The sequence below is a fragment of the Entelurus aequoreus genome, linkage group LG16 (genome assembly GCF_033978785.1).
Source record: "Entelurus aequoreus isolate RoL-2023_Sb linkage group LG16, RoL_Eaeq_v1.1, whole genome shotgun sequence".
NCBI classification, from domain to species: domain Eukaryota; kingdom Metazoa; phylum Chordata; class Actinopteri; order Syngnathiformes; family Syngnathidae; genus Entelurus; species Entelurus aequoreus.
Window position 1 is genome coordinate 8,327,958 of NC_084746.1, and position 19,141 is coordinate 8,347,098.

At 38.5% G+C, this 19,141-nt stretch overlaps 1 protein-coding gene across 1 annotated transcript in view; it reads left to right on the forward strand.

Annotated features, from left to right (window-relative positions):
• The window catches only part of LOC133631438 (mitogen-activated protein kinase kinase kinase 20-like), a 66,197-nt gene that overhangs the window by 24,483 nt on the left and 22,573 nt on the right, over positions 1-19,141 (forward strand). Inside the window, exons 3-7 of the mRNA XM_062023640.1 lie at positions 1,955-2,056; positions 8,440-8,505; positions 11,032-11,060; positions 11,140-11,277; positions 15,426-15,512. Of these exons, the coding sequence (XP_061879624.1) occupies positions 1,955-2,056; positions 8,440-8,505; positions 11,032-11,060; positions 11,140-11,277; positions 15,426-15,512 (422 nt within the window). The remainder of the gene's footprint in view (positions 1-1,954; positions 2,057-8,439; positions 8,506-11,031; positions 11,061-11,139; positions 11,278-15,425; positions 15,513-19,141) is intronic.

The following is a 19,141-nucleotide window of genomic DNA, read 5'->3' on the forward strand; positions in this document are numbered from 1 at the left end:
TTACTCTGACATGCTCTGTCAAAGTGTGTGTTTACATCTTACTCTGACATGCACTGTCAAAGTGTGTGTTTACATCTTACTCTGACATGTACTGTCAAAGTGTGTGTTTACATCTTACTCTGACATGCTCTGTCAAAGTGTGTGTTTTTCATCTTACTCTGACATGTACTGTCAAAGTGTGTGTTTACATGTTACTGACATGCACTGTCAGTGTGTGTTTACATCTTACTCTGACATGCTCTGTCAAAGTGTGTGTTTACATCTTACTCTGACATGCACTGTCAAAGTGTGTGTTTACATCTTACTCTGACATGTACTGTCAAAGTGTGTGTTTACATCTTACTCTGACATGCACTGTCAAAGTGTGTGTTTACATCTTACTCTGACATGCTCTGTCAGTGTGTGTTTACATCTTACTCTGACATGCACTGTCAAAGTGTGTGTTTACATCTTACTGACATGTACTGTCAAAGTGTGTGTTTACATCTTACTCTGACATGTACTGTCAAAGTGTGTGTTTACATCTTACTCTGACATGTACTGTCAAAGTGTGTGTTTACATGTTACTGACATGCACTGTCAGTGTGTGTTTACATCTTACTCTGACATGCACTGTCAAAGTGTGTGTTTACATCTTACTCTGACATGCTCTGTCAAAGTGTGTGTTTACATCTTACTCTGACATGCTCTGTCAAAGTGTGTGTTTACATCTTACTCTGACATGTACTGTCAAAGTGTGTGTTTACATCTTACTCTGACATGCACTCTCAAAGTGTGTGTTTACATCTTACTCTGACATGTACTGTCAAAGTGTGTGTTTACATGTTACTTACATGCACTGTCAAAGTGTGTGTTTACATCTTACTCTGACATGTACTGTCAAAGTGTGTGTTTACATGTTACTTACATGCACTGTCAAAGTGTGTGTTTACATCTTACTCTGACATGCTCTGTCAAAGTGTGTGTTTACATCTTACTGACATGCACTGTCAAAGTGTGCGTTTACATCTTACTCTGACATGCTCTGTCAAAGTGTGTGTTTACATCTTACTCTGACATGCTCTGTCAAAGTGTGTGTTTACATCTTACTCTGACATGCTCTGTCAAAGTGTGTGTTTACATCTTACTCTGACATGTACTGTCAAAGTGTGTGTTTACATCTTACTCTGACATGTACTGTCAAAGTGTGTGTTTACATCTTACTCTGACATGCACTGTCAAAGTGTGTGTTTACATCTTACTCTGACATGTACTGTCAAAGTGTGTGTTTACATCTTACTCTGACATGTACTGTCAAAGTGTGTGTTTACATATTACTGACATGCACTGTCAAAGTGTGTGTTTACATCTTACTCTGACATGTACTGTCAAAGTGTGTTTACATATTACTGACATGCACTGTCAAAGTGTGTGTTTACATCTTACTCTGACATGCTCTGTCAAAGTGTGTGTTTACATCTTACTCTGACATGCAATGTCAAAGTGTGTGTTTACATCTTACTCTGACATGCTCTGTCAAAGTGTGTACTGTCAAAGTGTGTGTTTACATCTTACTCTGACATGTACTGTCAAAGTGTGTGTTTACATCTTACTCTGACATGCACTGTCAAAGTGTGTGTTTACATCTTACTGACATGTACTGTCAAAGTGTGTGTTTACATCTTACTCTGACATGCACTGTCAAAGTGTGTGTTTACATCTTACTCTGACATGTACTGTCAAAGTGTGTGTTTACATCTTACTCTGACATGCACTGTCAAAGTGTGTGTTTACATCTTACTCTGACATGTACTGTCAAAGTGTGTGTTTACATCTTACTCTGACATGCACTCTCAAAGTGTGTTTACTCTGACTTGTTGCTGCTTTGCCTGTTAGGACATTAGTAAAGGGATAGTTGCAACTAGAAAAGACTTGTAGGAGGTGGACAAGGTCTCTCTAACGCATGTGTGTGCAGAATATGCCAGTGGAGGCTCTCTGTATGAGTTCCTGTCCAGTGAGCAGAGTGAGGAGATGGACATGGAGCAGATCATGACCTGGGCCATACAGATAGCCAAAGGTACGCCGTCCAAAACCTCCATTATTCAACCATATTCATTATACTGTCATCTTACAACATGAAGACCACCATTGCAGAATTCAATATTTAATGATGGTATAACAGTAACATGATGGAATAACAGTAAAATGATGATATACTGTAACATGATGATATAACAGTAAAATGATGGTATAACAGTAACATGATGGAATAACAGTAACATGATGATATAACAGTAACATGATGATATAACAGTAAAATGATGATATAACAGTAACATGATGATATAACAGGAACATGATGATATAACAGTAAAATGATGATATACTGTAACATGATGATATAACAGTAAAATGATGGAATAACAGTAAAATGATGATATACTGTAACATGATGATATAACAGTAACATGATATAACAGTAAAATGATATAACAGTAACATGATGATATAACAGTAACATGATGATATAACAGTAAAATGATGATATAACAGTAAAATGAGGATATAACAGTAACATGATGATATAACAGTAACATGATGATATAACAGTAAAATGATGATATAACAGTAACATGATGATATAACAGTAAAATGTGTCCTAGTAAAACGATCATCTCCTCGCCTGTTTTTATGACATCCTCCTTCCATGTGGACATGCTAGATGAACACGCCCCATCTACACACCACCACTTTACAGAAGACAGCTTTGTAAAAAGAAGAAGAAAAAAAAAAAAAGTAGGCTTCGCCACACATCTTAAAATTAAAGCTCTGTCAAAGATGTAGGAGTTTCATCATTTATTTTTTATTTTTTTGCAGCGAATAGGCTAACCAACCCATGTGTATAGTCACGACTTTACAAAGGACAGTTTTGTTTTTAAAAAAAGAAAGCAGGCTTCACTACACATCTTAAAATTAAACTAAAGGTCTGTGATAGACATGAGAATTTTAACTTGTGTTTGTTGCAAAGAAAAGGCTCACCTACTGCCCACCACTTCACGGAGACATTTTTGTAAAATAGAAAAAGAAGCAGGCTTCACTACACATCTTACATTCAAACTAAAGCTCTGTCAAAGACAGTTTTATCATTTGTTTTTTGTTGTTGCAACAAATAGCCTAACCTACCCATGTATATTCCAACGACTTCACAGAGGACAGCTTAAAAAAAGAAAAGAAAAAAGAGGCAGGCTTCGCTACACATTTTAAAATTGAATTGCATTATAATTATATAGAGCTTTTCTCTACATCTTTAAGCTACACTTAAACCAGTGTGGGTGGCACTGGGACCGGGTGGTTAAGTGTCTTGCCCAAGGACACAGGAAGCGGGGATCGAACCTGGAACCCTCAAGTTGCTGGCATAGCCGCTCTACTAAGCCAGCCCAAAATTGAGCTAAAGTTCTGTCAAAGACAGGAGTTATATCATTTGTATTTTTTTTTGCAACAAATAGATTAACCTACCCATGTATATTCCCTCGACTTTAGAGAGGACAGTTTAAAAAAATAGAAGAAGCAGGCTTTGCTACACATCTTAAAATTAAACTAAAGTTCTGTCAAAGACAGGAGTTTTAATAACTTTTTTGCAACCAACAGGTTGACCTACCCATGTATATCCCCACGACTTCAGACAGGACACCTTTAAAAAAAGAAAAGAAAAGAAAGAAGCAGGCTTCGCTACACATCTTAAAATTAAACTAAAGTTCTGTCAAAGACATAAGAGTTTTATCATTTTTTATTTTTTTGCCGCCAATAGCTTAACCTACCCATGTATATCCCCACGACACCTTTAAAAAATAGAATAAGCTGGCTTCGCTACACATCTTAAAATTAAACTAAAGTTCTGTCAAAGACGTAGGAGTTTTTTTTTGTTGCAACAAATAGTTTGACCTACCCATGTATATTACCATGACTAGTGTTGGTCATTTCTGTGTCCTTCCAGTAATGTTCTGCCCTTCTTTGTGATATCCCAGCAGGCACACATACATGTCCTTTAAAACTGACATTGATACAACGTTGATTATACATACATGTCCTTTAAAACTGACATTGATACAACGTTGATTATACATACATGTCCTTTAAAACTGACTTTGATACAACGTTGATTATACATACATGTCCTTTAAAACTGACATTGATACAACGTTGATTATACATACATGTCCTTTAAAACTGACATTGATACAACGTTGATTATACATACATGTCCTTTAAAACTGACATTGATACAACGTTGATTATACATACATGTCCTTTAAAACTGACATTAATACAACGTTGATTATACATACATGTCCTTTAAAACTGACTTTGATACAACGTTGATTATACATACATGTCCTTTAAAACTGACATTGATACAACGTTGATTATACATACATGTCCTTTAAAACTGACTTTGATACAACGTTGATTATACATACATGTCCTTTAAAACTGACTTTGATACAACGTTGATTATACGTACATGTCCTTTAAAACTGACTTTGATACAACGTTGATTATACGTACATGTCCTTTAAAACTGACATTGATACAATGTTGATTATACATACATGTCCTTTAAAACTGACATTGATACAACGTTGATTATACATACATGTCCTTTAAAACTGACTTTGATACAACGTTGATTATACGTACATGTCCTTTAAAACTGACATTGATACAATGTTGATTATACATACATGTCCTTTAAAACTGACTTTGATACAACGTTGATTATACATACATGTCCTTTAAAACTGACATTGATACAACGTTGATTATACATACATGTCCTTTAAAACTGACTTTGATACAACGTTGATTATACGTACATGTCCTTTAAAACTGACATTGATACAACGTTGACATGTCCTTTAAAACTGACATTGATACAACGTTGATTATACATACATGTCCTTTAAAACTGACATTGATACAACATTGATTATACATACATGTCCTTTAAAACTGACATTGATACAACGTTGATTATACATACATGTCCTTTAAAACTGACTTTGATACAACGTTGATTATACATACATGTCCTTTAAAACTGACATTGATACAACGTTGATTATACATACATGTCCTTTAAAACTGACATTGATACAACGTTGATTATACGTACATGTCCTTTAAAACTGACTTCTATACAACGTTGATTATACATACATGTCCTTTAAAACTGACTTTGATACAACGTTGATTATACATACATGTCCTTTAAAACTGACTTTGATACAACGTTGATTATACATACATGTCCTTTAAAACTGACATTGATACAACGTTGATTATACGTACATGTCCTTTAAAACTGACATTGATACAACGTTGATTATACATACATGTCCTTTAAAACTGACATTGATACAACGTTGATTATACATACATGTCCTTTAAAACTGACATTGATACAACGTTGATTATACATACATGTCCTTTAAAACTGACATTGATACAACGTTGATTATACATACATGTCCTTTAAAACTGACATTGATACAACGTTGATTATACATACATGTCCTTTAAAACTGACTTTGATACAACGTTGATTATACGTACATGTCCTTTAAAACTGACATTGATACAACGTTGATTATACATACATGTCCTTTAAAACTGACATTGATACAACGTTGATTATACATACATGTCCTTTAAAACTGACTTTGATACAACGTTGATTATACGTATATGTCCTTTAAAACTGACTTTGCTACAACGTTGATTATACGTACATGTCCTTTAAAACTGACTTTGATACAACGTTGATTATACGTACATGTCCTTTAAAACTGACATTGATACAACGTTGATTATACATACATGTCCTTTAAAACTGACATTGATACAACGTTGATTATACATACATGTCCTTTAAAACTGACTTTGATACAACGTTGATTATACATACATGTCCTTTAAAACTGACATTGATACAACGTTGATTATACATACATGTCCTTTAAAACTGACATTGATACAACGTTGATTATACATACATGTCCTTTAAAACTGACATTGATACAACGTTGATTATACATACATGTCCTTTAAAACTGACTTTGATACAACGTTGATTATACGTACATGTCCTTTAAAACTGACATTGATACAACGTTGATTATACATACATGTCCTTTAAAACTGACTTTGATACAATGTTGATTATACATACATGTCCTTTAAAACTGACATTGATACAACGTTGATTATACATACATGTCCTTTAAAACTGACATTGATACAACGTTGATTATACATACATGTCCTTTAAAACTGACATTGATACACCGTTGATTATACATACATGTCCTTTAAAACTGACTTTGATACAACGTTGATTATACATACATGTCCTTTAAAACTGACATTGATACAACGTTGATTATACATACATGTCCTTTAAAACTGACATTGATACAACGTTGATTATACGTACATGTCCTTTAAAACTGACTTTGATACAACGTTGATTATACGTACATGTCCTTTAAAACTGACTGATACAACGTTGATTATACGTACATGTCCTTTAATACTGACATTGATACGTTGATTATACGTACATGTCCTTTAAAACTGACATTGATACAACGTTGATTATACGTACATGTCCTTTAAAACTGACTTTGATACAACGTTGATTATACGTACATGTCCTTTAAAACTGACATTGATACAACGTTGATTATACATACATGTCCTTTAAAACTGACATTGATACAACGTTGATTATACGTAAATGTCCTTTAAAACTGACTTTGATACAACGTTGATTAAACGTACATGTCCTTTAAAACTGACTTTGATACAACGTTGATTATACGTACATGTCCTTTAAAACTGACATTGATACAACGTTGATTATACATACATGTCCTTTAAAACTGACATTGATACAACGTTGATTATACATACATGTCCTTTAAAACTGACTTTAATACAACGTTGATTATACATACATGTCCTTTAAAACTGACATTGATACAACGTTGATTATACATACATGTCCTTTAAAACTGACATTGATACAATGTTGATTATACATACATGTCCTTTAAAACTGACTTTGATACAACGTTGATTATACATACATGTCCTTTAAAACTGACTTTGATACAACGTTGATTATACATACATGTCCTTTAAAACTGACATTGATACAACGTTGATTATACGTACATGTCCTTTAAAACTGACTTTGATACAACGTTGATTATACATACATGTCCTTTAAAACTGACATTGATACAACGTTGATTATACATACATGTCCTTTAAAACTGACTTTGATACAACGTTGATTATACGTACATGTCCTTTAAAACTGACTTTGATACAACGTTGATTATACGTACATGTCCTTTAAAACTGACTTTGATACGTTGATTATACGTACATGTCCTTTAAAACTGACTTTGATACAACGTTGATTATACATACATGTCCTTTAAAACTGACTTTGATACAACGTTGATTATACATACATGTCCTTTAAAACTGACTTTGATACAACGTTGATTATACGTACATGTCCTTTAAAACTGACTTTGATACAACGTTGATTATACATACATGTCCTTTAAAACTGACTTTGATACAACGTTGATTATACGTACATGTCCTTTAAAACTGACTTTGATACAACGTTGATTATACGTACATGTCCTTTAAAACTGACTTTGATACAACGTTGATTATACGTACATGTCCTTTAAAACTGACTTTGATACGTTGATTATACGTACATGTCCTTTAAAACTGACTTTGATACAACGTTGATTATACGTACATGTCCTTTAAAACTGACTTTGATACAACGTTGATTATACGTACATGTCCTTTAAAACTGACTTTGATACAACGTTGATTATACATACATGTCCTTTAAAACTGACATTGATACGTTGATTATACATACATGTCCTTTAAAACTGACATTGATACAACGTTGATTATACGTACATGTCCTTTAAAACTGACATTGATACAACGTTGATTATACGTACATGTCCTTTAAAACTGGCATTGATACAACGTTGATTATACATACATGTCCTTTAAAACTGACATTGATACAATGTTGATTATACGTACATGTCCTTTAAAACTGACATTGATACATGTTATAGCGAGGGAAGACTGTATATGTTGATATCACTATATTTATTATGCTGTGACGTGATATCAGGCATTCTAGTCCTCACCTGGTTTGTCCTTGTTCAGACAAAGTTTACAAAGAAATCAATAATGACGTTAAATCAATCAAACAAAGTTTACTCATGCAGCCTTTAATCACAAATGTCTCAAAGGGCTGCACAAGCCACAACTATATTTTTATAGTAGTGATTAGTTGTAGCTAAGGTAAGCATGTGTTTATAAACTAAGAGTTATTCTTCCCTGCAGGGATGCATTACCTCCATGCAGAAGCTCCCATCAAAGTCATCCACAGAGACCTCAAGTCACGCAATGGTAATGTGTGTAGTGTCAAGTCACGCAATGGTAATGTGTGTAGTGTCACGTCACGCAATGGTAATGTGTGTAGTGTCAAGTCACGCAATGGTAATGTGTGTAGTGTCAAGTCACGCAATGGTAATGTGTGTAGTGTCAAGTCACGCAATGGTAATGTGTGTAGTGTCAAGTCACACAATGGTAATGTGTGTAGTGTCAAGTCACGCAATGGTAATGTGTGTAGTGTCAAGTCACGCAATGGTAATGTGTGTAGTGTCAAGTCACACAATGGTAATGTGTGTAATGTCAAGTCACGCAATGGTAATGTGTGTAGTGTCAAGTCACGCAATGGTAATGTGTGTAGTGTCAAGTCACGCAATGGTAATATGTGTAGTGTCAAGTCACACAATGGTAATGTGTGTAGTGTCAAGTCACACAATGGTAATGTGTGTAGTGTCACGTCACGCAATGGTAATGTGTGTAGTGTCAAGTCACACAATGGTAATGTGTGTAGTGTCAAGTCACACAATGGTAATGTGTGTAGTGTCACGTCACGCAATGGTAATGTGTGTAGTGTCAAGTCACACAATGGTAATGTGTGTAGTGTCAAGTCACACAATGGTAATGTGTGTAGTGTCAAGTCACACATTGGTAATGTGTGTAGTGTCAAGTCACACAATGGTAATGTGTGTAGTGTCAAGTCACACAATGGTAATGTGTGTAGTGTCACGTCACGCAATGGTGATGTGTGTAGTGTCACGTCACGCAATGGTGATGTGTGTAGTGTCACGTCACGCAATGGTAATGTGTGTAGTGTCAAGTCACGCAATGGTAATGTGTGTAGTGTCAAGTCACGCAATGGTAATGTGTGTAGTGTCAAGTCACACAATGGTAATGTGTGTAGTGTCAAGTCACACAATGGTAATGTGTGTAGTGTCACGTCACGCAATGGTAATGTGTGTAGTGTCAAGTCACACAATGGTAATGTGTGTAGTGTCAAGTCACACAATGGTAATGTGTGTAGTGTCAAGTCACACAATGGTAATGTGTGTAGTGTCACGTCACGCAATGGTAATGTGTGTAGTGTCAAGTCACACAATGGTAATGTGTGTAGTGTCAAGTCACGCAATGGTAATGTGTGTAGTGTCAAGTCACACAATGGTAATGTGTGTAGTGTTTAGTCACACAATGGTAATGTGTGTAGTGTCAAGTCACACAATGGTAATGTGTGTAGTGTCACGTCACACAACGGTAATGTGTGTAGTGTCAAGTCACACAATGGTAATGTGTGTAGTGTGAAGTCATACAATGGTAATGTGTGTAGTGTTTAGTGACAAGTCACACAATGGTAATGTGTTTAGTGACAAGTCACACAATGGTAATGTGTGTAGTGTCAAGTCACAATGGTAATGTGTGTAGTGTGAAGTCACACAATGGTAATGTGTGTAGTGTTTAGTGACAAGTCACACAATGGTAATGTGTGTAGTGTTTAGTGTGAAGTCACAATGGTAATGTGTGTAGTGTTTAGTGTGACGTCACACAATGGTAATGTGTTTAGTGTGAAGTCACACAATGGTAATGTGTGTAGTGTTTAGTGTGAAGTCACAAAATGGTAATGTGTTTAGTGTGAAGTCACACAATGGTAATGTGTGTAGTGTTTAGTGTGAAGTCACAAAATGGTAATGTGTTTAGTGTGAAGTCACACAATGGTAATGTGTGTAGTGTTTAGTGTGAAGTCACACAATGGTAATGTGTGTAGTGTTTGGTGTGAAGTCACACAATGGTAATGTGTGTAGTGTTTAGTGTGAAGTCACACAATGGTAATGTGTTTAGTGTGAAGTCACACAATGGTAATGTGTTTAGTGTCAAGTCACACAATTGTAATGCAGTGTGTAGTGTTTAGTGGGAAGTCACACAATGGTAATGTGTGTGGTGTGAAGTCACACAATGGTAATGTGTGTAGTGTGAAGTCACATAATGGTAATGTATGTGGTGTGAAGTCACACAATGGTATTGTGTTTAGTGTGAAGTCACACAATGGTAATGTATGTGGTGTGAAGTCACGCAATGGTAATGTATGTGGTGTGAAGTCACACAATGCTAATGTATTTAGTGTGAAGTCACACAATGGTAATGTGTGTGGTGTGAAGTCACACAATGGTAATGTATGTGGTGTGAAGTCACGCAATGGTAATGTATGTGGTGTGAAGTCACACAATGGTAATGTGTGTGGTGTGAAGTCACGCAATGGTAATGTGTGTGGTGTGAAGTCACGCAATGGTAATGTGTGTGGTGTGAAGTCACACGATGGTAATGTGTGTGGTGTGAAGTCACACAATGGTAATGTGTGTGGTGTGAAGTCACACAATGGTAATGTGTGTAGTGTGAAGTCACACAATGGTAATGTATGTGGTGTGAAGTCACGCAATGGTAATGTATGTGGTGTGAAGTCACACGATGGTAATGTGTGTGGTGTGAAGTCACACGATGGTAATGTGTGTGGTGTGAAGTCACACAATGGTAATGCAGACATGTTGTTTGTTACAGTGGTGATGACAGCAGACAGAGTACTGAAGGTGAGATAGAAAAGTCCAACTGTTGTTCAAGTAAGTCCATCAAGTTGCTCAACTGCTGTTTTTTTAACTGCCATTGTAGATTTGTGACTTTGGTGCATCAAAGTTCTTGTGCCACACCACCCACATGACGGTGGTGGGCACGTTTCCCTGGATGGCTCCTGAGGTCATTCAGAGCCTGCCTGTCTCTGAGACGTGTGACACGTACTCCTACGGCGTGGTGAGTCCTGCACACGCTTTTATTCAGGCACATATTAGCATCATGGCTAGTATTTCTACACGGTGACTCTCAGGTCTACACACCAGTCAGCTGGAGGAGGGAGAAGATTTAGGCCCACCAAAAAGGGGGGCCAGTGTGAGGCATTGTTTTATGCCCGGAAGTGAACCCCCCCCTGGAAGTGGGCTGTCGGGTTCAAACACTGATGACATCTATTAAACAGACAAGAAGCAAGGAATTAAACAGAGACAGAATGCAATTTAGCTCAATTGAGGAGAAAGGTCTGGGCTGTACTCTTGTGCAGTCTTCCACCACGCTCTGACCAAAGGTCGCACGCCTCCTCTTTTATTTGGACATTCCCTGATTACATGGCAACAGCTGTTTTTAAAGGGAGGGGGGTCGTAAACAGCCGTCGCCTTTGGTTACAAAACAGTTCAAAGAAAAGGTGCCTTGAGGGGGGTCAGGTCCTGCTTCCTCTCCGCTTTGTAGATCTCGGGTCAAGACAAAATCTTCCTGTGGATTACAATAGATCAAAGAAACCGACACCTTCATGTCGCCTCCCATCCTACACAGTGGAGTTTTACAAGCCTTTTGCTTGGTAAGATCAAAGACAGCCGGGAACTCATGGCAACACAAAGTTTTGTGTTAACTTAGATACAATTATTCTGACAGGCGTGACCTCCACTTGTTAAGGGGGTTAGCGGGGGATTGATTTATGAACCCGGAAGTGGGTGTGGCTTTACACCGGAAGCAGGAAGTATACATCATAGCCTTTTTAATTTTGTAGTTTTTTGCAAGCTATCCGCCATTTTGGTTGTAGTCCTCAATGATTTATGACTCCTACAGGCTGACAAGAGGGAGGCGGATAGCTTGCAAAAAAGTACCAAATTAAAAAGGTATGATGTATACTTCCTGTTTCCGGTTTAAGCCACGCCCACTTCCGAGTTCATAAATCAATCCCCCGCTAAGCCCCCTTAAAGGCCTACTGAAACCCACTACTACCGACCACGCAGTCTGATAGTTTATATATCAATGATGAAATCTTAACATTATAACACATGCCAATACGGCCGGGTTAACTTATAAAGTGACATTTTAAATTTGCCGCTAAACTTCCGGTTCGAAACGCCTCTGAGGATGACGTATGCGCGTGACGTAGCCCGGCGAACACGGGTATGCCTTCCACATTGAAGCCAATACGAAAAAGCTCTGTTTTCATTTCATAATTCCACAGTATTCTGGACATCTGTGTTCGTGAATCTGTTGCAATCATGTTCATTGCATTATGGAGAAGGAAGCTGAGCAAGCAAAGAAGAAAGTTGTCGGTGCGAAATGGACGTATTTTTCGAACGAAGTCAGCAACAACAGTACACAGCCGGCGCTTCTTTGTTTACATTCCCGAAAGATGCAGTCAAGATGGAAGAACTCGGATAACAGAGACTCTAACCAGGAGGACTTTTGACTTCGATACACAGACGCCTGTAGAGAACTGGGACAACACAGACTCTTACCAGGATTACTTTGATTTGGATGACAAAGACGCAGACGTGCTACTGTGAGTATGCAGCTTTGGCTTCTAAACATTTGATCGCTTGACTGTATGTGCGCAACTTTTTGTTGCGTATGTACGTAACTTTTTTAAAATATATAAGCTTTATGAACCTTGGGTTAGGTGAACGGTCTTTTGGGTTGAGTGATTGTGTGTGTTGATCAGGTGTTTGAATTGTATTGGCGTGTTCTATGGAGCTAGGAGCTAGCATAGGAGCTAGGAGCTAGCATAAAAAACACGCAGGTGTTTTTATGCAGGATTAATTTGTGTCATATTAAATATAAGCCTGGTTGTGTTGTGGCTAATAGAGTAAATATATGTCTTGTGTTTATTTACTGTTGTAGTCATTCCCAGCTGAATATCAGGTACCGTGAGTATGCAGCCTTGGCTGCTAAACATTTGATAGCTTGACCGTATGTTTGCGTCACGTACGTAACTTTTTAAAAATATATGAGCTTTATGAACCTTGGGTTAGGTGAACGGTCTTTTGGGCTGAGTGATTGTGTGTGTTGATCAGGTGTTTGAATTGTATTGGCGTGTTCTATGGAGCTAGGAGCTAGCATAGGAGCTAGCATAACAAACACGTAGGTGTTTTTATGCAGGATTAATTTGTGGCATATTAAATATAAGCCTGGTTGTGTTGTGGCTAATAGAGTATATATATGTCTTGTGTTTATTTACTGTTGTAGTCATTCCCATCTGAATATCAGGTACCGTGAGTATGCAGCCTTGGCTGCTAAACATTTGATAGCTTGACCGTATGTGCGCGTCACGTACGTAACTTTTTAAAAATATATAAGCTTTATGAACCTTGGGTTAGGTGAACAGTCTTTTGGGCTGAGTGATTGTGTGTGTTGATCAGGTGTTTGAATTGTATTGGCGTGTTCTATGGAGCTAGGAGCTAGCATAGGAGCTAGGAGCTAGCATAACAAACACGTAGGTGTTTTTATGCAGGATTAATTTGTGGCATATTAAATATAAGCCTGGTTGTGTTGTGGCTAATAGAGTATATATATGTATTGTGTTTATTTACTGTTGTAGTCATTCCCAGCTGAATATCAGGTCACCCCCGGCTCTCACAGCATCTTCCCTATCTGAATAGCTTCAACTCCCCACTAGTCCTTCACTTGCACTTTACTCATCCACAAATCTTTCATCCTCGCTCAAATTAATGGGGAAATTGTCGCTTTCTCGGTCCGAATCTCTCTCACTTCATGCGGCCATCATTGTAAACAATAGGGAACTTTGCGTATATGTTCAACTGACTACGTCACGCTACTTCCGGTAGGGGCAAGCCTTTTTTTTATCAGATACCAAAAGTTGCAATCTTTATCGTCGTTGTTCTATACTAAATCCTTTCAGCAAAAATATGGCAATATCGCGAAATGATCAAGTATGACACATAGAATAGATCTGCTATCCCCGTTTAAATAAAAAAAATTCATTTTAGTAGGTCCATGGAGGCCACACCCACTTCCTGGGGGGTCATAAAACAATCCCCCACATCCCCTGCTGGCCCCCCTTTTTTGGTGGGCCTAAATCCTCTGGAGGGCAATAGTAAATAGTTACGTCAATAAACCCTGCAACATCCTGGCACTGGGGAGAAAGACTTTATGCCAAAGTCATTTAGATCCCAATGTGAGTCCTGCAGTGTGAAAAGTGTTTACTAAAACCTCCACCAACTAAGCAAATGTTGCCTTCATCAGAGTTTCATGAGTCCTGCCACCTTACAGGAATATGACGTATTCCTTTAAGAGTCCTGCCGCCTTACAGGAATATGACGTATTCCTTTAAGAGTCCTGCCATCTTACAGGAATATGACGTATTCCTTTAAGAGTCCTGCCGCCTTACAGGAAAATGACGTATTCCTTTAAGAGTCCTGCCATCTTACAGGAATATGACTCAAGTCAAAGTAAAAAGTAGTCATCCAAATAATTTAGTAAGAAGAGTAAGTATTCATTGAAAAAGTAACTCCTGCATTTGTTCAGGAGCTACCTTTTAATGGTGTGTGAGACTACTACAACATTAATAATCCATACATCCATTTTCTACCGCTTGTCCCTTCCAGAGTTGTTGTTATTATTATTATTATCATGAGGTTATGAGCTAACATGTGCAGCTAAAACATGTCTTCCATAGTTGGAAGTGTGAACATTTCTACTGATACATGATATAAGTGTTATTTGGACTAGTTTGTAGGTAAACATTGAAGAATTGTGTGACGTCACGTGTGTAGTATGAGTGTCATTATGTGACTGCTGGGAGCCGTTTGATTGGTGAAAGGAGTCCAACGTCACTACTGCTGGTGAAACAGAGTCATGTGACCGTGCCTACTACTACTACTAGTACTACTACTACTACTAGTACTAGTACTAGTACTACTACTACTACGACGACTCAGACGAGTACAATTCATCCAAAACGTCACTGCTCACCTTCCAATTGACTGGGCTCCTCCTGCCAATCACATCAGGTGAAGGAGTCACATGACTGCCTGTAGTTAGCACTTCCAATCACATCAGTTGAAGGAGTCACATGACTGCCTGTAATTAGCACTTCCAATCACAAACAAGCATTGACGACACTCTTTGTAACTGAGCAGGTGTTGTGGGAGATGCTGACTCGGGAAGTTCCTTTCAAGGGCTTTGAAGGACTGCAGGTTGCATGGCTGGTGGTGGAGAAACAAGAGGTACACACACACACACACACACACACACACACACACACACACACACACACACACACACACACAGGCGAAGAATACGCGGAGTAGAGTTTGAGGAGTCTGCAGCAACAATGTGATGCTCTCATGCTTTCCACTGTGAGCTGGTAAAGCTGCTTGTGTATTTTTAGTGGCGATGTCACGTGTGTGTTGTTGTGATGGATACACAAGCAGAGCAACACAACTTTGCTGAGAGGGACAATAAAGATAAGCAGCACCATTCATAGTGTTGGTGCTCTTTCACCTGACTGCAACTATTGAACACACACATGATGGGCCAACAAACATTGAACACACACATGATGGGGCCAACAAACATTGAACACACACATGATGGGCCAACAAACATTGAACACACACATGATGAGGCCAACAAACATTGAACACACACATGATGAGCCAACAAACATTGAACACACACATGATGGGCCAACAAACATTGAACACACACATGATGGGCCAACAAACATTGAACACACACATGATGGGGCCAACAAACATTGAACACACACATGATGGGCCAACAAACATTGAACACACACATGATGAGGCCAACAAACATTGAACACACACATGATGGGGCCAACAAACATTGAACACACACATGATGGGCCAACAAGCATTGAACACACACATGATGGGGCCAACAAACATTGAACACACACATGATGGGCCAACAAACATTGAACACACACATGATGGGCCAACAAACATTGAACACACACATGATGGGCCAACAAACATTGAACACACACATGATGAGGCCAACAAACATTGAACACACACATGATGGGCCAACAAACACTGAACACACACATGATGGGCCAACAAACACTGAACACACACATGATGGGCCAACAAACACTGAACACACACATGATGGGGCCAACAAACATTGAACACACACATGATGAGGGCAACAAACATTGAACACACACATGATGGGGCCAACAAACATTGAACACACACATGATGGGCCAACAAACATTGAACACACACATGATGGGGCCAACAAACATTGAACACACACATGATGGGGCCAACAAACATTGAACACACACATGATGAGGCCAACAAACATTGAACACACACATGATGGGCCAACAAACACTGAACACACACATGATGGGCCAACAAACACTGAACACACACATGATGGGCCAACAAACACTGAACACACACATGATGGGGCCAACAAACATTGAACACACACATGATGAGGGCAACAAACATTGAACACACACATGATGGGGCCAACAAACATTGAACACACACATGATGGGCCAACAAACATTGAACACACACATGATGGGGCCAACAAACATTGAACACACACATGATGGGGCCAACAAACATTGAACACACACATGATGGGCCAACAAACATTGAACACACACATGATGGGCCAACAAACGTTGAACACACACATGATGAGGCCAACAAACATTGAACACACACATGATGGGGCCAACAAACATTGAACACACACATGATGGGGCCAACAAACATTGAACACACACATGATGAGGGCAACAAACACTGAACACACACATGATGAGGGCAACAAACACTGAACACACACATGATGAGGCCAACAAACACTGAACACACACATGATGGGGCCAACAAACATTGAACACACACATGATGGGGCCAACAAACATTGAACACACACATGATGAGGGCAACAAACATTGAACACACACATGATGAGGGCAACAAACACTGAACACACACATGATGGGGCCAACAAACACTGAACACACACATGATGAGGCCAACAAACGTTGAACACACACATGATGAGGGCAACAAACACAGAACACACACATGATGAGGCCAACAAACGTTGAACACACACATGATGAGGCCAACAAACGTTGAACACACACATGATGAGGGCAACAAACACAGAACACACACATGATGGGCCAACAAACATTGAACACACACATGATGGGGCCAACAAACATTGAACACACACATGATGAGGGCAACAAACACTGAACACACACATGATGAGGGCAACAAACACTGAACACACACATGATGGGGCCAACAAACACTGAACACACACATGATGGGGCCAACAAACATTGAACACACACATGATGGGGCCAACAAACATTGAACACACACATGATGAGGGCAACAAACACTGAACACACACATGATGAGGGCAACAAACACTGAACACACACATGATGGGGCCAACAAACACTGAACACACACATGATGAAGCCAACAAACGTTGAACACACACATGATGAGGGCAACAAACACAGAACACACACATGATGAGGCCAACAAACGTTGAACACACACATGATGAGGGCAACAAACACAGAACACACACATGATGGGGCCAACAAACATTGAACACACACATGATGGGGCCAACAAACATTGAACACACACATGATGGGGCCAACAAACATTGAACACACACATGATGAGGGCAACAAACACAGAACACACACGTGATGAGGCCAACAAGGGAGGCACAGAACATGATTCCCATGTAGTTGTTGGCTCATCTCCAAATTGTCTCCCTAAATAACTCCCTGGCCTCCCTCCCTCCCTCCCTGCCTCCCTCCCTCCCTCCCACAGTCCATTGCTTGCTTACCACCCTCCTGACCCTCTCACTTGATCTTACTCTTCACAGATATTTGGGATGAATCCCTGGAGAAAAGAGTTTCCATGCTACTATGTGGACTCATTCATGTGTGGTGTTACTTTTAATGGATGCAGAAGTTCAACATTAGCATTAAATCACCTCACAAAAGCCTAAAATATTACAGAATATATTACAGTAGTGCTATTACACTTAATACTGATATATTTCACATATATTCCAGACAATACCACCATACCGGTATCTTTTCATGTGCCTTTGTTACGGCCGTTTGCAGCTGGTGCGGCGTGCCACCTCCCCGCCACATTTGCCTTGGTGCACTACCGGCGTGCTCGCACCGGAACTCCGGCAGCTGGCAGCGGTTCCTCTTTATTAAGCAGAGTTGACACAAGCGGGTGAAAAGATGACACAACCAGCCAACAAACTTCCGCTGCTAACTGCTAAAGCTACCAAATACAGTTCAGCTGAAACCATCGCTAACGTCGCTTGGCAACAGACCCCACCTTTTAAAGGCACAGGCACACCCTGCTCTCATACATTTATCATAAAGTAACACATTCATTCATTTTCCAGTTCACCTTGAAGAATTCACACACAGCACCAACATTTTGGAACAAGAATTAAAGGATAGAATAAATATTATATATATATATATATATATATATATATATATATATGTATATATATATATATATATATATATATATATACAAATATATATATATATATATATATATATATATATATATATATATATATATATATATATATATATATATATATATATATATATATATACACATAAATATATATACTGTGTATATACACTATATTATCAAAAGTATTTGTCCAGCCATCCAAATGATGAGAATCAGGTGTCCTAATTACTTGGCCCGGTGTATCAAATCCAGCACTTAGGCATGGAGACTGTTTCTACAAACATTTGTGAAAGAATGGGCCG